We start from the raw sequence: 23,279 nt of genomic DNA on the forward strand, positions 1-23,279 counted from the left end.
GAAACATGTAGGCTGGCATCATGGGCAGAGCAGAAGGGATGGGGGGATGAGATACATGAAGGGGGGCGGGGGAAGAGAGTAGCTCCCTTTGATGGACACCCAGCCTGCCAGTTAGTTATAAAATCCCTCTTGGTCTGTTCTCTGCTTGCTTTACCTGTAAAGGGTTAACAAGCCCACAGGTAAAAGAAAAGGAGTGGGCACCTGGCCAAAAGAGCCAATGGGAAGATAAAACTTTTTGAAATTGGGAAAGAAACTTTCTCTTTCTCTGTTCTCTAGGCTGCAGGGACGGAGCAGCAACGCTGTGTAAGGCTTGAACCAGGTATGAAAATTCATTTTCCATACCCAGAAGAAATTATTTGGATAGGGAATGTTTAGACAGACACAATCAGGTTTATTTTTTATTTTGGCTTGTGGATCTCCTTTGTGCTAACCCCTGATGCTTTTGTTTGCTTGTAACCTTTAAGCTGAACACCCCGAAAAGCTAGTTTGGGTGCTTAATTTTTGGAATTGTTTCTTTTAAGATCTAGCAAAAAGGCTAAGTTCCAGATGTAATTTTTTCCTTTTTGTTTTTAATAAAGTTGACCTTTTTTAAAAAACAGGATTGGATTTTTGGTGTCCTAAGAGGTATGTGCGTGTTCGATTAGCTGGTAGCCACAGCTAATTTCCTTAGTTTTCTTTCTCAGCTCTTCCCCGGCCAGGAGGGGCCGGGGGGGGGATGAAAGGGCTTAAGGGTACCCCACAGGAAGGAATTCCCAAGTGCTCCTTCCTGGGTTCAAAGGGTTTTTTTGTTTTGGTTTGGTTTGGTTTTGCATTTGGGTGGTAGCAGCGTTTACCAAGCCAAGGTCAGAGAAAAGCTGTAACCTTGGGAGTGTAATACAAGCCTGGAGTGGCAAGTATTAATTTTTAAAATCCTTGCTGGCCCCCACTTCTGCACTCAGAGTGACAGAGTGGGGATTCAGCCTTGACAGGGGAAAAGCAAAGAGAAACCAGAATAGGTAAGTACTGAGGAGCAGAGTTATGTAGGTCCTTGAATGATAGGACAAGAATCTTGAACTTGATGTAGAGGAGAAAGGAGAGCCAATGGAGGAAGGGGAGTCAAAGGAGTGATTCAAAGATGGGGCAACAGTGAACAGAAAGATGACAAAGTTGACCCCTCTCCCTCGCTTTACCCTGAAGTCTGCCCCATCTCTCCTTCTTCTCCATTCTCCCTTTCCCCACTCACACTTGCTGTAACAAATTTCTCCCTATAGTTCTGCACCTTCATTCCCCTTTCTCCTGCCTCACTAGGCCCAAAGATCTTCTCCCAGTGTTAAGAGGGAAACTGCAGCAAGACTGAGCTTCTCCTGCAAGCTTGGTTCTTTGCACCTCAGCTGTTTAGCTGGTGTAGAGAGTCATTAGCTCCTCTGAACACCCATGCTGCGATCTGTAGAAATTGCACCTGGTTGACAAGTTAGAGAGCTTCTTCTGGTGGGAGCAGGGAACAAAAATCACTAATTATTGTCGTTCCTCTTTCCTCCTGCCAAAGTAGCACAAAGGCACTCTGTGAAAGGAGGAGATCAGAATCCCTGCTGAACCATATCGTTGTCTACATGTGCATCTGTCTTGGAGATTAAAATCAGTAAATCAAAGCAAGATTGGAGCAGGGGGCTGACAGCCAAAGGTTCTAAGTATCCTCCAAAAATAATACATGGGCTATAAATATTGTTTGTTACACCTTGGATTGCCAAACACAATACTATTGTCTTGGACTCAGATATGCCTGCATTATTATCCTTCTGGTTTATGAACTACTGACCGGCGGCCTGCAATTAACTGAGGCAGGATGAGGCTGTGATTTATGACTGATCACAAATTCTTTTTATTAGTATTTTGGCTCATGTCCTAGGGTAGCACTTAGTTTGTCTGTTACCTTGTATAGCTCTTCAGTGCCTTGGCTAATACATGCATTGGTTATGATGTGTATTACTGATATACAAAACGTACGTTATTGCTTGTAAGAAGACAGCATACCTTTAGAACAATAAAACAAGACTGAAGCAGAAAATACACACACATACTTACTTTGATTTGATTATTTAACTGCATTTGACAAGTCCATCCATTATCAGACTTTTGAAATAATGAAAGGGAAATAACCAACTTAAGTAAAACCAAAAAACAAACAATGCCGGTGAAATGATGAATAAATATGGCCATTCTGTGCGTAGCTACAGTCAAAGAATGACTGCTGAACTATATCGACATGCTTTACTTGGTGCAGGTATTAACAAGCAATGCATTTTTATAGTTCCTGTCTTTAAAATAAAATACATCCTTTAATATAATTGTTAAAAATACTAAACACTTATATTTTTAAGTGTGATTCAGCCACTTGTCACTGAAATGTTCCATCACTAAGAAGAGTATTAAAGAATTTCTAGAACCGTTGTCCAAACAAGGAATCACTTCGTAAAACAGGTTTGGGGTTTTTTGTGAACCTAAGATGGTATAAAATGGAAGATTTACAAGCTTGAAAATGTTCTTGGTAGTTTTTGTTTCTTGAACTTCGTTTCCATCCAAGTTAGGGTGTAGCACTATTACTAATTGCAGCAAAACACATGTAACACCATCTAGCTTTGCAATGCATGATTACCATGTCACAAGCTTTTCCATACCTAAACCTTTTCTAATATCTAATTAGTTGCAAGTGAAACAGCAGAAAATGCAAGTGCTTAGTAGATTTGATTTTTTTTTTTTTTTTTTTGGTTATGAGAAGTGAAGTAATGGCAGAATGAGAAAAACCCACACACTCGCAAAATTTGAAATGTGAAGCGTGCACAATATCACACACTTTTGAGCTAACCTGCCATAGCGTTGTGCTGCTGGCATGACCTTAATACCAGCTTGTTCAAGCCTTCTTAACTTTCTGATCTCCTCTGCATCTTTCTCTTTACACTTGTGCACTGCAGTTTCTTTGGCACTACCTGAAGGAAACTGACCTATGGTCTCTCCTTTGTTTTGATTCAAATCTACTTGACTTTTACTGGGGTTTGTCCTGGAAGCCATGCATCCCACCTGCTCCTCTTCATGTCGTCTTGGTGCCTCACTTTGTTCTTCTTCTATGGTTTCAGGGTGGTTTTTGCTATTGAGTTATACAAGGTAGTTTACTGTACAGTACACTGCATTCTTTATACATTTTGCTTGATACTAACATTTCAAACAATATTTTGATGAATGGCACAGAAGCCTAATCATACTATCTAGTGCAGGCTATTCTGAAACCAAATTAAAACAAAAACACCTGATGTAAAATCTGGGAAATCTTAGAGCACATTTATGTACTAAACTAAATTTATGTAACTGATGCACAATAGATTTATTTTCAGAATTCAAGAACAGAAAGATGGTAACTATTTTGACTAATATATATCACAAAGACTTTTATTCACTGAAAATGAAGCATCTCTTGAAAACTGACTCTCGTCATCAAGGACCACATTAGAGCAACAAACTGTACTTTTGACAGTTATTTTAATATTTAAACGTGGCATTTAAATAAACCAATATTTTGTCAAACACTTCAGTTTTAAACAGTTAATGTGTACTGCAACACTGAATAATTCACAGCCAACATTGTACTGCACAGTGAACAACACTGACGTCAGGATAACTACCTAAGTCTTTTATTACCTGACTTTCCACTCATGAGACTATTGCTCTTCTGTTGCTTGAAACAATAGGGTAAAAATCTATCAGTTAGTTCTAAGTAAGATCTATTTCGCCCATTTTACAAAGCACTGTGTACTTTTAAAGGTCATGACTTGTTAAAGGTTAAAAAATAACATCACTGGAGGGACAAAGCCTTACCGGAAAGGCTTCTCTCCTCCAAGTGGTGAAGTAGCAGTACTCCAGCTCTTCCGGTACTCCTCTCGTTCAGCTTTCTTTTTCCGAAGAGGAGCTGGTATATAGGCAGTCTGGTTACTCTTATTCGGGAGATACTGGTTAAAAGGCACAACTGATTTAGGTTCGCCATACGACGTCCGCCTTGCAGACATATCATCTTTTTTCACGTCTGGCATCTTTCGGTGTGGCAAGTCAGACTCAGAGTCACTGCCTCTCCCTATTGAGAAATAAGAAAAAAGGGTAATTTTACCCTAACTTGTCAAAATGAAAACAAAATCCTTACTTAAAAATACAACAGTATTTTATAATAATGGGCCAAAATACTACAGTTTACTACAGCATCTTCAGACATTTCTTTAAAAATTATTATTTTTTTAATAAGGAAGACAACCCCTGTTGAAATAACACTTGCCATAGAAAGTTCAAACACACACAGCTAGTTATAGTGGATTTATATTCCTGTTTTAAATCAATCAGTGAAATAATGGCCACACTCCTATAGTGGTAACAAACAGAAGTCTATTCCAGTGGCCTACCTTCTGCAGCCAAAAACCCAAAACTAATCTAATTCAAGAAAAAGTTCACAGCAAGTTACGTTTTCAAAGGCTTGATCAGTTGCCCAAAGTGATGGGTCAGTTTTACACCAGTATCCAATGATATAACCCAGCGGTATAAACCCAAACTCAAGTTTACCTGACCTCAAGCTTGATCCTGGGTCTGCCACATCCCAACCCTAACCACAAGGCTACTGGTTATTCTGGGGCCAGGTTCAGTGCGGGGTCTGTCTCTCTCTCACTCTAATCCATCCTGGACCTGAGACACCTTTCCTGCTGAAAGTTTCAATGAAACTGGCATGTTCCAACAATAATTTTCAGTTTTGACAAATCTGCATTTTTCAACAAATAAATGTTATGCCAAAAAATTCCCAACCAGCTTTACTTTCTACAGGAATAGGCACATGCCATCTCTTTTCAGAATTATGCTAGGCCCATTTAGATGCCCACAGGCTAGGCATGACTTTGGGCAATTGTAAACCAAGAGACTCAGGGCATGTCTACACCGCAGCCCTAAGTCAACCTATGTTAGGTCACCTTACAGCCACTGCAGTAATTACTGTGGTGGGTGATGTCCACATTTCCCTTCTTCTGTTCGTGGTGCGCATCCTCACCAGGAGCGCTTCCACCAACTGAAGAGGGGCAGTGTGGGGGGCTGAAAGCCCTCCACATAGGCCCTCCCCCCCAATTTCTCACATCACTGCTCCTGGCTGGGAGTGGAGGGGGCAGGGAGTGCGGAGCCTCTGGGCAGCAGCCCAGCTGGGAGCAGGGGACAGCCCGGCTCTACAGGCCCAGTTTTCTTGAGAAGACAGCCAACAGCCAATGTAAAGAATGCAGTGTCTACACAGGCACTGCATCACCCTAAGTGCACCAACATAAGCCTTACACCTTTCATGGAGGTGGTGTTATTATGTCGGTGTAGTAAGGCACTTAAATCGGTGGGACAAAGGCTGTAGTGCAGGGGTGGGCAAACTTTTTGGCCACATCTGGGAATAGAAATTGTATGGCAGGCCATGAATGCTCACAAAATTGGGGTTGGGGTGCGGGAGGGAGTGAGAGCTCTGGCTGGGGGTGTGGGCTCTGGGGTGGGGCTCGGGATGAGGAGTTTGGGGTGTAGGAGGGTGTTTTGGGCTGGGACCGAGGAGTTCAGAGGGTGGGAGAGGGGCCAGGGCTGGGGCAGAGGGTTGGGGTGCGGGAAGGGTTGCAGGTTCCGCCTGGGGGTGTGGGCTCTGGGGTGGGGCTGGAGATGAGGAGTTTGGGATACAGGAGGGTGCTCTGGCCTAGGATCGAGGGGTTCAGAGGGCAGGAGGGGGATCAGGGGTGGGGCTGGGGGTTGGGGCATGGAAAGAGGCTGAGGGGTGCAGGCTACGGGTGGCACTTACTTCACGTGGCTCCCGGAAGCAGCGGCATGTCCCTTCTCCGGCTCCTAAGCGGAGGCACGGCCAGGCAGCTCTGCACTCTGCCCCATCCACAGGCACCACCCCTGCAGCTCCCATTGGCGTGCCAGTGGGGGTCATTGGAGCAGGTAGGAGCCGGAGGGAGGCCATGCTGCTGCTTCTGGGAGCCGCGTGGAGCAGCCCCCAACCCTGCTGTCCGGCTGGAGCACCAGAGCGGAGCAAGCCCCAGACCCCACGCCCCACGCAAGAGCTCGAGGGCTGGTTTAAAATGGCCCGTGGGCTGTAGTTTGCCCACCCCTGCTGTAGGCTGTACATGGACATAATTAGGTCAACATAAGCTGCCTTATGTTGACCTAACTGTAGTCTAGACCAGGCCTCAGGTAATTTAATCAGTCCTCCTCCACTGGCTCTTGGGTCAATTACTTCAGTACAAAAGAACAGGAGCAGAAACTTAAGTCAAAGAGAAAAGGGTAAGGAGATAGAGAATTTGGAAATAGGAGAGAAGGAAGGGAAAGGCAGAAGTGGTTGGGTCAGAGTAATAGATAGTTTGGGGGATATTTTTTGGTGAAGAATAGGAACAAGCAGTGGAAAAATCAGAGCTTTGGGGTGTGTGGGAAGAGACAAGAAGCAAACAACAATGTTAAACAAAGCTGGGTGGCTGTTCCTGTGAATTAAACCTACCAATTTGCTTTGCTGGTATTCATGACCCCTTTTTTTAAAATCACATTCGCAGATAACACTAAGTGAACAAGATTTTAATGGCAAGAGTTTTCCTAGAAAACAAAAGAATCACAAACACCAACACAACTATTATTTATAAGAGCGTTCGCAGTAGAAGTACTGTCAGTCATCTGGAAAAGCTCTTTCATAGCCAAACAATAGATTATTGGCAAAATTATGTGTATCTACTACAGGGAACAGAAACAAAAACTCACACAATTTGGGTAAACGATCATACTGTATTTGCATAATCTAGCTCAACAATTAAGGATAACAAAGTCATAAACATCATGAGGAGCTTGTGGATAATTCAAAGAGAAAAGAGGCTTAAGTATGTCAGGAATGCTGTCTGCAAAGGACAGTTAATTCTGCTGCAATGCCAAATGTGTTTGCTTGGAGATGAACGAGGAAAGGGGAAGAGACCAGAGTCAGGAAGGACCATTAGACTCACTACTGGAATCAGGCAGTCAGCTGCATTCAGAACATGCTTTTTTGCCAGGTGTTTTTTGCATTGGGCAGTTTTAGGTTCATGGGAATTAGCATATGAATGCTGGCTAGTAACATATTAATGGAGCATTAGCATTTGTCAGCATGACACGTGGGGACGTGGCCATGGAATCCTAAATGTCAGAGTGGCGCTGAGTCTTTGACAACTGCTTTATTTTTAGGTTGAGCAGTGCCACAACACAGGAATCAGCAGAGGAGGAGGTGCTTTAGTGCTTACTCTTATGCCATACTCTAATTTTACTCCAGTGGTTGGTTCTGTCCTGCATGCAGATGAGTCCTGAAAAAACAGACCCCGACCCACCAGCAGAGGCACATGATGGCAGAAAGAATGCAAGCAATTCCTCCACATCCTCTCCTTGGTTGCTTCTAGGACTGTGGGTCCAGGTCTACAAGCATCACCATGTCTAGGTGACAGCATGTCAGGAGACAAAGGGCTTGTTTAACTTTCAATGATTTTTCATGTCCGTTGTTTTGAGCTTAAATCTGCAATAAGCACTCAGCCTTGACCCCTATTTATAAAATTAATTTGCAGTCATCTGTGTGCTTTCTAGCAGCCCAAGATGGGAGCAAGAGGCAGCAGGTCCTCCCTGCCTGACCAGTATTCCCTGCTCCTACTGACATATGAAGCAGTGGTTCAAGGGACCTCTCTAGCTTCATGAAGGGAACAAGCAGCATGTCTGGGCCACAGCTGGCCAAGTAAGGGATTTTATTTATCTGTGTGCAAGGGGTAGCTGTACTCTTATGTCTGTCAGTCTGTCTATAGTTCTACTATAAAATTTAAAAGAGTACTAAATATTCTTCTCTGTTTCTTCTTGCAGAGTCCAGTGCCTGGGTGAGGACATCAAGTCAACTCCCAAATGGAGATGCTAACCATAGGCCCTGTTAGTGCAACTGCTTACTGGTTCTAGTTAACATGTTTTAATGGTGTAAGAACTGACTGCCAGCTTTAACCAGCACAGAGTTCCCAATACCACAGGGAATCTCAGCTGGCCAGTTAGGGTCAGAACCATTTAGGGTCAGAACCAATTTCTTTTGTGCTGCCCAAGAGGAGTGAAGGGGCTGGATCCTACCTCAGAATCTGCCCCCCCCTTCCCCTTTTTCTATAAACGAACATTATTATTTTTAATAGTGAGGATGATTGAATAGAAATGATGGATTTGGAGAACATACTATCCAGGCAATTACATCATGCTTATCACAGAAGTAACTGAGCAGATGGCCTAGAGCATTCTGTGAGGAAGGCTGAAGAAAATGCATTTCTGTCCTAGAAGCTTTGAGCTGGAATCAAGCTTAAGACAAGCTCTAAGTCTACTTCCTAGAGGACACTTGTGCATATTCACAGTATCCCATACTGACACAAGTGGACACATACAGAGAGCAAAGACTGAAGCAGCAGCCATGCTGAAGGTCAGGAGCTGCATGCCCTGGCTGAGGGGGGTGTGTGTGTGCAAGGACAACTATCAAGTCACTCAGTTTCTTAAATGCTGAATACCTTGCCAAGAATTGCCATAACTGTATTTTCATAAGACTGCACTTCAAAACTCTCCTAGGTATCAACAATTTCCAAGAGGTTTCCTTTTTCTCTTAGACGACTAGTTTAATTGAAAAAAATCAAATGCCATATAATATTTCCCCCTTTTGCATTCTTAGTTCTTGCTTCAGCCTAGCTTATGAGCTGATGTGTGTCTGCACACTGTGTCTGCTACCCTGTAACCCAGAGAAAAACCATGTCATAAATTACACTTGTATGGTATAACTCATTTTACGATACTACATTATAGTAACTGAGGCAGACTTCAAATAAATTGCTGGCAAAATTATCTAAAGACCCGAGAAACAAAAATCTGTATTCAAAGAAAGTTTCTTTTACCAATTCACAGGAGACATCATGATTCAGAAATTGCATCCAGCTTTTGAATGGCTGCCTTTGCACTGAAAGCACTGGGTGACACATTCAATGTTTTGCATGCATCTTGTTGTGACCGAAACTTACCATCGCTGCTTCCTCTGAGCACTACATCTGGAGACGGTGTCTGCTGTGAGCGGGAACCAAATGAATCCAGACTGTCAAAGGAATCATCTCTGCCGTGGCGAGGGGGGGAAAGGGAATCGCTGCGTTCAGAGTCCCAACAATCAATATAACCACTGTCACGAATGTTGCGTTTGGGGCTCTCAATGTCTTCGGTTTCCTACATGGAAATACAGATGGTACCTCTTCAAAAAAGTCAGTGACACAAAAATGAGATCCACTATGCATCTGAGTACAAAGAATCTTTCTAATGCACCAAAATCTCTTCCCTCAATCATAGCTTTTTTTTTTTTTAGCTTTCAAATCAAAAGCATGAGATTGCAATAAAACCTCATTTCATACTAATTAAGAGGAACACACATGATTTGGATTAATATAGTTATTTGAAATACAGTTGCAATAGGCAGGTTAATAAAACTATCAACATTGAAATAAACCTGAAATTTGACTTGTCTTCCATAGTCCATAGCACACTGGCAAAGGCATTATAAATTTGACCTCATGGCTGAGTTGTGGATAAGCTCACTATTCTCCAGATTAATTCCCCCAATCTATCTATTGTATCTGGTTGGGACACCAGCAGGCAGCATTTGTTGTTGCCGCCTCAGCTCGGCAAAATAATGAAGCAGTGTGTCCCAGCCTCCCTGTACCTTGAAGAGAAATTCCTGTTATGAAAGAGGGATGTCTTTCTAAAGCAATCAGCAATGAAAAATATGCAAAATGCTTTTCCTGATGCCTCAGAAGAATTCAGTCGTGCTCTTTACTCTTTGCCAGCTCCTGGCTCTGGGGGATATAAAAGCACTTGTAGCTGACCCACATGTTCAGAGCAGTGAGAACAATGGTTGTCTTTGACAGCCCTGTGATTATAAATTCTTTCCAGAGCAAGCAGCACATACTAAAACTCTGAAACTCCAGCAGAGGGAAAGGTCAATGGAAGCCATCCTCACCCTTGCATTATAATAAATCCCTTGTTTCAGCCAGTTTCTTAACATTAATTACAATAGCACAGGCTGAGAAAAGCAAAAATAACTACCACTCTTACTCAAAAGATAAACCTCTGTTTTTTTTCTCCGCCAGACTGTCACTGAAAAACTCAAGAGATGTGGATGACATCATCAGACTGACATTTTTCAGTCTGAAAAGATTGGAATGTGAAACTTCTTCCTGACACACTTAAATATTAATTTTAAACTTTCCAATTGAAAAAACACCTATGGGCTACAGATAGTTGGAGCTCGATAACTGAGTGGAGAATAACTCCCACTGCCCTCTACAGCTACTGTTGTCATTATTAGTATTGCCAGTGATCAGATCAATCAACATCATGGTACAATAAAGTCAACAACCTCCTTAGCAAAGGAGAATTACGGCAAAAAGAGCAGCTGAGAAAGGGAGCATCATAATATCAATCAAAAAGTTAAATATTCAAAGAGAGAGGCTCAGAGGGAAAAGGAAAGATTAGAAACTTGTGTCTTGTAGACTTTCCAAGACGACGACTTAATTAGAGCCACTAAATAACTTGCTGCCAAAATACCACAGTATGTCCAGCACCAAAGGTTCCTTAAGGCCAAGCAAAATCACAGTAATGCCAATAGTCACAGAATACATAAACTGGGATTATACACAAATGTTGTTTTATTTTTTAATTTAAAATATGTTAACAAGTAGTAATTTAATTCTATGTGTTTTTCCTCCCTTATCCTTGTTTAGGAATGGTATATATCTATATATAGATATAGATCACACACACACACTGTTCAACATATACCACCTCTGTCTTCCTAAAATATATATTAAGTACATAGCTCTAAGAACAAAGATTACATCCTTTCAAAATCCTCTTTGCCCTTTTCTTCAAAAGTATCTGAAATCTTTTCCAAATCCAGATTCAGAAAAAAAAACCCATCTCTACATACCAATCAGCTATATTCAATCCTCTGGCAGACTTCCATTTTCTTAAAATAATATGTTTGAAAGTCATGGAAATGCTCAATAGCAAGAGGGATAGAAATAAGATGAACTATTCAAAAGTACAGGCTGAAAAAAACATTCTTCAACTGTTTCATGCTTTAAAACCCTGAATGAAGTGTGAATGAACGGATTCCAAAATTCCCTATTTTAGTAACCTGTTAACTTTAATTTAGTTTACTTTTTAATTACTGGTGGCTACAGGTAAAAGTAGGGAAGTGTGCAAGAGATGGCACAATAGACTGTAGTAATTCTTTTGTACACATGTACTATTTAGCCTTCCCGTTGGCACCTCATTCACCCAAGATTACTGTTACTGGCTATGACAGATACTTCCTCTAATTTTGAGTGTTTGTTATGTACTGGATAGAAACCACTCTAAGTATCATTTACATCTGTACTGTGACACTTTCTGAAAAGATAATCCCATAGCATACCATAATGCACTGGTCTATCATGCCCATCTGGTAAAAATCAATGTATAACCTTGCGGTAGTAAAAGTAGATACAACTGCCAAATTTAAAACCTATTTCCCAGCCACTTTTATATATTTCTTTTCAAACTACTGAATATATTCAAAGTGCACTGTGGATTAATGGTTTAAATTTTTCAGATTGAAAACTGGATGAGTGTGCAGTAAAGTAGGTTAAAACAAATAAAATTAAAAACTGAATGAATAAAGTTAAAAAAGCATTTCAATGGAGGTACTACTAGCACATACTGAAATGTCACTTGTTGTCAATGCCATTACTAAATTCAGTGGAACTGTGCCAGTGTAACCCTTCATTTATAAAGAAGTGCTCTCGCCATCCAGCCTAAGTTAAAGCAATGGAGTGCTGCACAACATAGTTAAAATGTTCTAAATTACAACAAACCTCTTAAAATTCAACCACAAAATAACTCCAGGAGAATTGATATGGGGCATAAAGGAGGAGTGGGAAGGCAAGGTAAGAAATACAGGACTAGCAACAGTCATAATAGTACCATCCAACTAATATAGTTGTTTACTACACTGAAAAGTTTATGACTATAGAAACATTCAAATATTAGGAGACTCCCTTCATTGGCTCCCCCTCCTCCACCGCAGCAAATTCAAGTTTGTTGTTCTTGTCTTTGACCAACTGAATTCTGCCCTCTCCCTTCTCATCAACTCTGTGACAAAGTTGAGGATTTTTGCAGTGTTTTACATGAATAGCGTGTGTGCACCTCAGTTTCCCTGTGTGCCGCATGTTTAACAGGGTGGTGGGAGAGGGTTTGTTGTTGCAGGGAACCAGGTGTGACCTCGCCTAGCAGCCGGGACCCCCAGACAACGGCCTGGAGACAGGGAATCCTAACAACTGATGACCTCGTGACTAAGAGCCCACCCCAGCTTGGCAGTGAGCTGGTTCTGGCCAGTGGGAGGACAAAGGGCTGAGGAGAGAGGACCCCAGTGACCTGACCAACCAGTTCCAGCCAGAGGGGAACAAAGGACGGAAGAGAGGGGGCCCTAGTGACCAGTTTATCTGGGACGGAACACAAGGGACAGGGAGGAGCTGTTGGGGCCAGTGATATCGATGCCCAGCTGGAAAGGGCAGGGTCTCGGGACTGAAGAAAGAGAGCAGGCAGAGCCCACCTAAATGCAGGAGAGACTCAACCCTGGTCTACATTAGGAGTTGAGGTCGAATTTAGCAGCATTAAATCGATTTAACCCTGCACCCGTCCACACGACGAAACCCTTTTTTTCAACTTAAAGGGCTCTTAAAATCGATTTCCTTACTCCACCCCTGACAAGGGGATTAGCGCTGAAATCAGCCTTGCTGGGTCGAATTTGGGGTACTGAGGACACAATTAGACGGTATTGGCCTCCGTGAGCTATCCCAGAGTGCTTCATTTTGACCGCTCTGGACAGCACTCTCAACTCAGATGCACTGGCCAGGTAGACAGGAAAAGGCCCACAAACTTTTGAGTTTCAATTTCCTGTTTGACCAGCGTGGCAAGCTGCAGGTGACCATGCAGAGCTCATCAGCAGAGGTGACCATGATGGAGTCCCAGAATCGCAAAAGAGCTCCAGCATGGACTGAACAGGAGGTACGGGATCTGATCACTGTATGGGGAGAGGAATCCGTGCTATCAGAACTACGTTCCAGTTTTCGAAATGCCAAAACATTGGTCAAAATCTCCCAGGGCATGAAGGACAGAGGCCATAAACAGGGACCCGAAGCAGTGCCGTGTGAAACTTAAGGAGCTGAGGCAAGCCTACCAGAAAACCAGAGAGGCGAACGGCCGCTCCGGATCAGAGCCCCAAACATGCCGCTTCTATGATGAGCTGCATGCCATTTTAGGGGGTTCAGCCACCACTACCCCTGCTGTGTTGTTTGACTCCTTCAATGGAGATGGAGGCAACACGGAAGCAGGTTTTGGGGACAAGGAAGATGATGATGATGAGGTTGTAGATAGCTCACAGCAAGCAAGCGAAGAAACCGGTTTTCCCAACAGCCAGGAACTGTTTCTCACCCTGGACCTAGAGCCAGTACCCCCCAAACCCACCCAAGGCTGCCTCCCGGACCCGCCAGGAAGAGAAGGGACCTCTGGTGAGTGTACCTTTTAAAATAGTATACATGGTTTAAAAGAAAGCATGTTTAATCATTAATTTGCCCTGGCATTCGCAGCTCTCCTGGATGGACTCCCAAAGCATTTGCAAAAGGTTTCTGGGGAGGGCAGCCTTATTCCGTCCACCATGGTAGGACACTTTACCACTCCAGGCCAGTAGCACATACTCGGGAACCATTGTAGAAAAAGCATTGCACTGTATGTTTGCTGGCGTTCAAACAACATCCGTTCTTTATCTCTCTGTGTTATCCACAGGAGAGTGATATCATTCATGGTCACCAGGTTGAAATAGGGTGCTTTTCTTAAGGGGACATTCAGAGGTGTCCGTTCCTGCTGGGCTGTTTGCCTGTGGCTGAACAGAAATGTTCCCCGCTGTTAGCCACGGGGAGGGGCTAGCGACATGGTGGGGGGAGGCAAAATGCGACCTTGGAACGAAAGCACATGTGCTATGTATGTAATATTAACAGCAAGGTTTACCGTGAAAGAGTGTACCCATTGTTCTATAAAATGTGTCTTTTTAAATACCACTGTCCCTTTTTTTTTCTCCACCAGCTGAATGTGTTTCAAGGATCACAGGATCTTCTCCTTCCCGGAGGCTAGTGAAGATTAGAAGGAGAAAAAAATGCACTCGCGATGAAATGTTCTCTGAGCTCATGCTGTCCTCCCACTCTGACAGAGCACAGACGAATGCGTGGAGGCAGACAATGTCAGAGTGCAGGAAAGCACAAAATGACCAGGAGGAGAGGTGGCAGGCTGAGGAGAGTAAGTGGCGGGCTGAAGAGAGGGCTGAAGCTGAAAGGCGGCGGCAGCGCGATAAGAGGAGGCAGGACTCAATGCTGAGGCTGCTGGAGGATCAAACTAATATGCTCCAGCGTATGGTTGAGCTGTAGGAAAGACAGCTGGAGCACAGACCACCGCTACAGCCCCTGTGTAACCAACTGCCCTCCTCCCCAAGTTCCATAGCCTCCTCACCCAGATACCCAAGAACACGGTGCGGAGGCCTCCAGCCATCCAGTCACTCCATGCCAGAGGATTGCCCAAGCAACAGAAGGCTGGCATTCAATAAGTTTTAAACTTTTAAACTTTTAAAGTGTTGTTTGGCCTTGTCCTCCCCTCCTCCACCACCCTTCCTGGGCTACCTTGGCAGTTATCTCCCTATTTGTGTGAGGAATTAATAAAGAATGCATGAATGTGAAGCAACAGTTACTTTATTGCCTCTGCAAGCGGTGATCGAAGGGAAGAGGATGGTGAGCTTACAGGGAAGTAGAGTGAACCAAGGGGCGGTGGGTTTCATCAAGGAGAAACAAACAGAACGTTCACACCGTAGCCTGGCCAGTCATGAAACTGGTTTTCAAAGCTTCTCTGATGCACACCACGCCCTCCTGTGCTCTTCTAACAGCGCTGGTGTCTGGCTGTGCGTAACCAGCGGCCAAGCAATTTGCCTCAACCTCCCACCCCGCCATAAACATCTCCCCCTTACTCTCACAGAGATTGTGGAGCGCACAGCAAGCAGTAATAACAGTGGGAATATTGGTTTCGCTGAGGTCTAACCGAGTCAGTAAACTGCGCCAGCACGCTTTTAAATGTCCAAATGCACTTTCTACCACCATTCTGCACTTGCTCAGCCTGTAGTTGAACAGCTCCTGACTACTGTCCAGGCTGCCTGTGTACGGCTTCATGAGCCATGGCATTAAGGGGTAGGCTGGGTCCCCAAGGATAACTATAGGTATTTCAACATCCCCAACAGTTATTTTCTGGTCTGGGAATAAAGTCCCTGTTTTGAGCCACTTCATCTATCTTTATACATCTTGCTGGCAGCAGACTGTGCAGTACGACCGCTAGCCATCATCATCTCCTGGGTGTTCGGCAGAAGACGGTGCTATATGACTACTGGCCATCATCTTCTGCTGGCTGCTGATTAAAAGACAGTGCACTGCCGGTAGGACTCAATTGCCATGAGACGAAACTTAAAAGGGAAATGACCTGGCTGAGTCACTCCCATGTTTGCCCAGGCACCTCTGACCTCATCGAGGTCGGTTAAAAGAGCACGCTGGACTATGTCGATGACGGCTACCAGTCATACTGCACTGTCTGCTGCCAAAAGGCAATAAACTGCTGCTGTGTAGCAATGCAGTACCATGTCTGCCAGCACCCAGGAGACATACGGTGACGGTTAGCTGAGTGGGCTCCATGCTTGCCGTGGTATGGCATCTGCACAGGTAACCCAAGAAAAACAGGCACCTCAAGAAAAACAGGCACAAAACGATTGTCTGCCCTTGCTTTCATGGAAGGAGGGAGGGAAGGGAGGCCTGACGATATGTACCCAGAACCACCCACGACAATGTTTTAGCCCCCATCAGGCACTGGGATTTCTACCCAGAATTCAAATGGGCAGTGGAGACTGCGGAAACTGTGGGATAGCTACCCACAGTGCAACGCTCCGGAAGTCGACGGCTGCTTCAGTACTGTGGACACACTCCGCCGACTACATGCACTTAGAGCATTTGTGTGGGGACACACACAATCAACTGTATAAAAACGCTTTCTACAAAACCGACTTTTATAAATTCGACCTAATTTCGTAGTATAGACATACCCTTAGATGTACTGTGCTGAGGGAGGGCAGGCCAGGACTGAGGGCCCTGAGAGTTTCTTACACTGTGTTCAGATGCTCAATAAACCCTCCTGTTTTATGCTGGCTGAGAGTCGCTCCAGTCTAGAGAACAGGGTTGCATTATTCCCTCTGAGAGTGGAGGCTGTGGGTCCAGAGTGAGTGGACTCCTTGAGGGGCCCACAGCAAGACACAGGCATGCTAAGGCTCAGGGAGGTGCAGATCCAGGAGGTGGAAGGGCTTAACCCCCGAGAGAGAGTGGACCCCCAAGAAGGGCTGTCACATTGAAGGGGGCTCCCCCCAGGCCAAGAGTGGGCACAACCTGGGAGTCCATGACAATCTCCACCCTTCTAACGATGCCAGCTTTTAAACACCATTTATCCCCTTATCTCACAACAGTCTCTCTAGACTTTCTTCCAATCTGTCCTCTTCATAAAGGGACAAGGTGTGTGGTAATATCTTTCATTGGACCAACTTCTGTTGGCGAGAGAGACAAGCTTTCGAGCTTATGCGGAGCTCTTCTTCAGGTCTGGGAAAGGTACTCCCAGCATCACAGCTAAATGCAAGGTGGAACAGATTGTTTGGCATAAGTAGTTAGTACAATAATAAGGTCCATTATTACTTTTCTGCAATTTTCCATGGCTTGTCCGCAACTCAGCCGCAACTCTTTGACCATCATCCTGCAACTCAAGTAGGGCCTCAAAAATATATGAAAAATGCATCATGTGGAGCTAACACCCCCATGTACCAAATGGGAACCTTATTACTATGCTTTTTTGTCCCAGCCCATCTCCTCACCCTTCATCTGTCTTTCAGACTGCAAATTCTTTGGGGTTGGGACTGCAAAGCCATGATTCATTCAGGTCATTCCAAATGAATGCCAATAAACTTTTATACCTCCACACCACAATCCGGTATGTGGCATATACAGAATAGAGTAAGGAAAGACTAATTTAGGGTTGTTTCAGAAAGTTTTGAAGTATTTTATTGAGATTTTTTTTGTATCCCTCCATAGGTAAAGCCGGATATCTCAGTCAACATGAGTCCAACTATATAGGGTTCAGGGGAGGCAAAAATTCCTTTAAAATGAGCTGGGTGTGCTTTATATACACCTTAAAGTATCACAGTTTTAAGGGCTGAGATCTCAGGACCTTCCAGGGCGAGGTACTGGGAATCGTCTCTTTCCAGAAACAGAAAACTCCCATTCCTAGCCCGACAAGGTTATAAAATAACACTGAAACCATGACATTTTTATGTATGGTAAAGCTACCACTGATGTAGTGCTTAATTTTTCCAACCTTGACCCTTATCCAAATGTAATGTTTTGGTGGTGGAGGGAGGGAGACAGAGAAGGAGAAAACAAGCCCTTGGTATATTGGTACAGAATTAAAATAAAAAAGAGGCAGTTTTTGAAGCTGCCCAGGACTTTAGAATGACAGAGTTAAGTCACAGGGCAATGGACCAGGAAGCCAGTGAAGAAGTGAAAGGTACATCCTACAGTTAAGCTAACTGAATTTATTATCTCCATATATGTAATTTACACACACACACACACACACACACACACACACACACACAAATTTGCTATTGCCCATGTCAAGGTTCCTTCCCCACTCTGAACTCTAGAGTACAGATGTGGGGATCTGCATGAAAACCCCCCTAAGCTTATTTTTACCAGTTTAGGTTAACACTTCCCAAAGGTACAAACTATTTTACCTTTTGTCTCTGGACCTTATTGCTGCCACCACCAAGCGTCTAACAAAAATAACAGGGAAAGAGCCCACTTGGAAATGTCTTTCCCCCCAAAATCCCCCCAAGCCCTATACCCCCTTTCCTGGGGAAGGCTTGATAAAAATCCTCACCAATTTGCATAGGTGAACACAGACCCAAACCCTTGGATTTTAAGAACAATGAAAAAACAATCAGGTTCTTAAAAGAAGAATTTTAATTAAAGAAAAAGTAAAAGAATCACCTCTGTAAAATCAGGATGGTAAATACCGTACAGGGTAATCAGATTCAAAACAGAGAATCCCTCTAGGCAGAACCTTAAGTTATAAAAAGACACAGAAACAGGAATCTACATTCCATTCAGCACAACTTATTTTATCAGCCATTTAAACAAAACAGAATCTAACGCATATCTAACTAGATTGCTTATTAACTCTTTACAGGAGTTCTGACCTGCATTCCTGCTCTGGTCCCGGCAAAAGTAACACACACACACACACACACACACACACAGAACCCTTTGTTTCCCCCCCTCCAGCTTTGAAAGTATCTTGTCTCCTCATTGGTCATTCTGGTCAGGTGCCAGCGAGGTTATCTTAGCTTCTTAACCTTTTACAGGTGAAAGGGGTTTTCCTCTAGCCAGGAGGGATTTAAAAGTGTTTACCCTTCCCTTTATATTTATGACAGCCCTATTGCTGAAGGAAGAGAACTTTTGCCAGTAAGGCCCCTCCTTTTCCCCCTCCACTGCAGAAACACATCTTTTATTTACCCAACAGAACAAGGCAATTTGCCATCTTCACTTGCTCCCGTGGCTGGGTACACGCATGCCGTGGGCTCCCCTAAGAAAGTTAGCTCCAGAGAAAGGAAGAAAAACAAGATGGCGGGCTTCCTGCTAAAGGCTTCCTCATCCCACTAGAATGTAGTAACTGAAATATACTGGTCAAGTTCTTCTTCATTTCCTGGGACGGTTTAATGCAGGTCCATTAGGATCCAATAGTCAGAAGTGCCCCGCATGAGTCAATAGCAGGCAGCAGTGCAGAGGCAAGCTGATTATGCCAGCCAGCCGTGGTGGGATGGACTGCTTTATATGTGAGGAAAAGCAACAGCCTTTCTGAGACGTGGTGGGTGGCAGAATCTACTTCTGTGGTGGGAGACTTTGGGAGGGAGAAAGGGAGAATCTAGAGATTTGGAGTGCCAGGTGCCAATATGTCATTAACTATGTAATCACTATCCCAGTGACCCCAGCAGAACCACAGGAGCAGCAAGGTGAGGAGTGTCAACATCCGCTGCAGCCTACTGTACATGCCCTGACTGGGCCATGGGAAAGGTGCTACCCTCTGCACTGGCCTCTTCCCAGCAGCAGAACCTGCCTGGTCTACTCTACAGTGGCTTGTAAACCCTGACATCCATTTTCAACCAAGATTTAGAGTTTGAAAAAATACAGATGATAAAGGTTCTGCTACATGTGAAGTACATACACAATCCCTTCGCCCACCCACTTTGCCTTTCTTCACCTGCTGAAATATATATATATATGTATGTGTGTGTAATATATATATATATATATATTACACACACACATACACACACACACACACACACACCCCTTGATATGAACTCGTGGTGCAACTGAAAACTGGCTGAGGGAAATATTGTTCACGACAGTCTGTATGTTCACATATGTTCTTTAATCTGATGCTCCCTAGGCCCACTGACTCACTCTGCAAGTCTCTCTATTGAGAGCAGTCAATCGGTATGCCATAAGCAAAAAGCAGAAAAAACGAATTATGACCATTACTCTACCATTTTAACAAGAGCTGGGCAACATATTTTCAGCAAATAGTAAATTCCCCAAAATATGGATTTTTAGGCCACCAAAACTATTCGCAAATTTGGGTCAAATTCAGGGAATAGTTCTGGACAAAAAAAAAAAATAAATTTTCAAAATAAAAAGTCAAAATGGTTCATTTTAACCATTCAGCAACAAAATATTTAGACTTTGTGTTTTGGCAAGGCATTTCATTTAAAAATGTAGCCAATTAAAAAAATCCAAACAAATAAAAGGGTGAAAAACCTGAAAACAATCCAATATATTTACAATATGTTTCATTTGACCCAAAACAAACCAAAAAAAGTTTGTTTCAGGTTAAACTGAACCTAATTTTTACCCCCAGATTTTTCAGTTTGGCCCCTGAACCAAATCATCACTTATTCACCCAGCTCTAAGTGCAATGCTATATGACCATTTTAAAGTCCTATCGCTAGTAATTTCTGCATCACTAGTACCACCTGCAAAACTGGCTACCAAAAAAAAGAAAGAAAAAAAAGCCAGAATTTATAGTTGTTTAGTATCATCAGGAGCTTTTCCAAAAAAGTTAAGTAACTCACTTCCCAGCCTACCATCCACCTCTAACTTTCATTACAACGGACATCAGAAAGAATTTTTGTGGGACTTCAAACTTCAATAATTAAAAACTAATTTATAGCCCCAAACAGTAACAAAAGAATACCTTTCTCATCTGTGCCAGCAATCCTTCAAACTCCTTCAGGTTCAGCGTTGCTCCACTGTATGAAGTGCATCTGTTTGCTGCTTTCCCCAGCCAATAAATGGTAACTAGTACCTGCAGAAATCAGTAAACATTACTTGAAAATCTACACAATTACTTTGCTAAATTTACTTTTCCTAAGTACCTCTTCATTTATTTTGAACTCTGAATCACTGGTGAATTTGAGAATTTGTTCTAAATCTGTATGCTGCCCTGGGGAATGGGAAGGGAGGGTGGTTAAATGGTTAATAACAAATACATGAAGCATCTATTAAAGGTAAAATAATTGTATAGAATTTGCAGCTTATTAAAAAGATACACTAAGCTTGCTGACATTTTAATAAAAACCTACTGCTGTCACATGTCTGGCTGAAAAGTAAGCAGCAAAAATAAACCTCGATATTAAAAACTAGGTACAATATTCAAAAGTACTCCCAAAGTGAAGAGCGCTCAAAAGAACTACCTTCCAATAATGAAGACTTCTAAATGTCATGGTAAAATAAAGTTAAGGGTGGCAGGAAAAGATTACTAATAATGGTGTTCCTTAATTAAATACATAAGGAAATAAACAACAACATGTTTGTAACAAATATGTCAGGGTCTATTTGAAGAAAAGAAAGGCTAGTTCAGTTTCTACCCACCCCAATATTATTGATAAGATTCAATGCATTTCACCTCTAGTTTAATGGCTCAAGATATACCCAAACCAATACTAAAAATAAAAGCCGGGACCATCTGGCAGTTTTTCTGCAGTTTAGGCAGAATGAGTTGATGGTTTCACATAACTTTCAACTGGACATCTACCACAAATTAAAAACCACCATCAGAACTAAGGCCAAGGCCTAAGCTTGTAGACCTTTATATACACACTCATCCCATGAAGAAGTTGCTTTAGGTTAAGAATATATACAATGATGGACCCAAGAAGAGAAACTTATTCGGGCACTGGCAGGACTGTATCTGTTCTGGGGGATAGAGAATTTCAGTTGCCCAAGGCTATCAAAATCCAACACCTTTCACGAATGCTAAAATTCTCTTAATTTTTTAGAAAGACAAGAAGTCATTTTCTGTCCCCTTTATGTCTTATAATTTAAACCTTTTAAAGAAAGTGTTTCAGTTTTATTAATAACCCCAGATTTGATGGCAACTGAAATTTAACTAAACACAGAATAACAAATTCATGTGAAAACACTTAACACTACGTGCTCTCAAGTAAAGTAAAAATACTTGCAGACACAGTACTATTCAGAACTAAGAAGCTGTCTAATTCATTTTCCTACTCAATTATGTGATGAGATGAGGATTATGCTATGTTCAATTATTTTTGCAAGCGTCAATCATTTGATGTCCTCCTCCCTTCCTTATCCAGGGCTGAAAACATTTCCAGACAAATGTCACCTTTGCAAGCAATTTTGACAGGCTGTCAGTTTGGAGAACAGAATAATGCATCTGAAATGTCTACATTACATAGAAAGACACTTTTATGAATCCTTCTTAACATTAATTTTAAGAACACCACATCCACATGAATAAGCCTTTTATCCAATTTCCAGCGAGGCAGACACCCCAAATGCCATTGAATGAAAACATTCCCATACATCTTCGTGTGCTGGAAAACATAGATATTACTCTGCTGATGACAGGAAAAACAGGATTAAATAATTCTGTCCTTTTTACCTGTAATCATGATTGCTGGCTTGAAAAATTATAAGGGAAAGGTCTTGGCATTTCCTTACACTGTAGGGGAATGTCAGCCAAATACAAATTGAATTTACAGTAGTTTACAGCTGACAGGAAAGCCAGGTTTGCCTGGCCTTTAATAGTGTAACTAACTCTGGGACTAGCCAAGTTCAGACTTTTTTTTTCTTTTTTTTTTTTTTTTTTAAACTTAACCATTACAAAAATCATTACTACAGCCAGTGGTTGAAATCAACAAAAAGTTAAACCTAATAGACTCAACCCTACGCTGCTTTTGACAATGCATCCTACTTGGAAAACATACACAGCACTTTGGAACTCAAAGAGAAAGCTGGCAAGTCTAATGGGAAATGACAATTCAACAGTTTAGATCCACATAATGTGAATGCAGTTTGGATTGTATTTTCATCTTCTTGATGTGCTTTGCACAAATGTATAAGCAAATTTTAATCACTGTATGCCTAGTAAATTCAGAAAGGCCAAAAAAAGTCTAGCTTTTGATGTGTTAAGTAGCGTTAATCAAAATTAGACTAGTAGTAAAGAGATTAAATTGTTTACTTCTTTAGTTAGTCAGAGACCACAAGACTAGCACAGTTCTATTTCGTTTGCAGAGATGGTCTGCCTCTGTAGCACTATAGTTCGTTTCCAATGCACTATGCATGGTTAATGTACAAAAGAACTTTTCAGATTTGCATCACAGTACTAGCTTTTACAATCTAAAAATTCTAACTCAGTCCAAAGCCAGGATTACCCAGAGAAGAAAGTACTGCAAATTAAATACTTACATTTTTCAGCTTCCTACTGTTGTCAATGTTCCTGGATGCACCCACAAAAAAGAGAGAAAAGAAAAATCAGAAAGCAGACACTGTTTCCAAGCCTGTATGCAGGAGGTCACGTGGTTCCCCTAACAAAAGCTTGCAGGATGCTTCTGCTGGTTGGAAACACAAGAAAGCTAGGAAGATGGAGTGCATTCATTCATAATGTGGGAGTATTTTGCAATCATTACTGCAATCATTAAATTACAACGCTTTAACAGCAAAGAGAAAATA

General features: G+C 42.6%; 1 protein-coding gene across 17 annotated transcripts in view; it reads right to left on the reverse strand.

Annotated features, from left to right (window-relative positions):
- Positions 1-23,279, reverse strand: part of LIMCH1 (LIM and calponin homology domains 1) — a 305,602-nt gene that overhangs the window by 95,075 nt on the left and 187,248 nt on the right. For 16 of the 17 annotated variants that reach the window (XM_043544463.1, XM_043544457.1, XM_043544462.1 and 13 more), the window contains 4 exons: positions 23,016-23,046; positions 20,497-20,607; positions 9,054-9,249; positions 3,847-4,099 (listed from right to left, as the gene is read on the reverse strand). In XM_043544463.1, coding sequence (XP_043400398.1) covers positions 3,847-4,099; positions 9,054-9,249; positions 20,497-20,505 — 458 coding nt within the window. In that variant the 5' untranslated portion in view covers positions 20,506-20,607; positions 23,016-23,046. Of the gene's footprint in view, positions 1-2,842; positions 3,122-3,846; positions 4,100-9,053; positions 9,250-20,496; positions 20,608-23,015; positions 23,047-23,279 lie in introns of all 17 variants that reach the window. The other variant, XM_043544449.1, reaches the window with a different exon arrangement.

This window comes from Chelonia mydas, chromosome 4 (genome assembly GCF_015237465.2).
Source record: "Chelonia mydas isolate rCheMyd1 chromosome 4, rCheMyd1.pri.v2, whole genome shotgun sequence".
Lineage (NCBI taxonomy): Eukaryota > Metazoa > Chordata > Testudines > Cheloniidae > Chelonia > Chelonia mydas.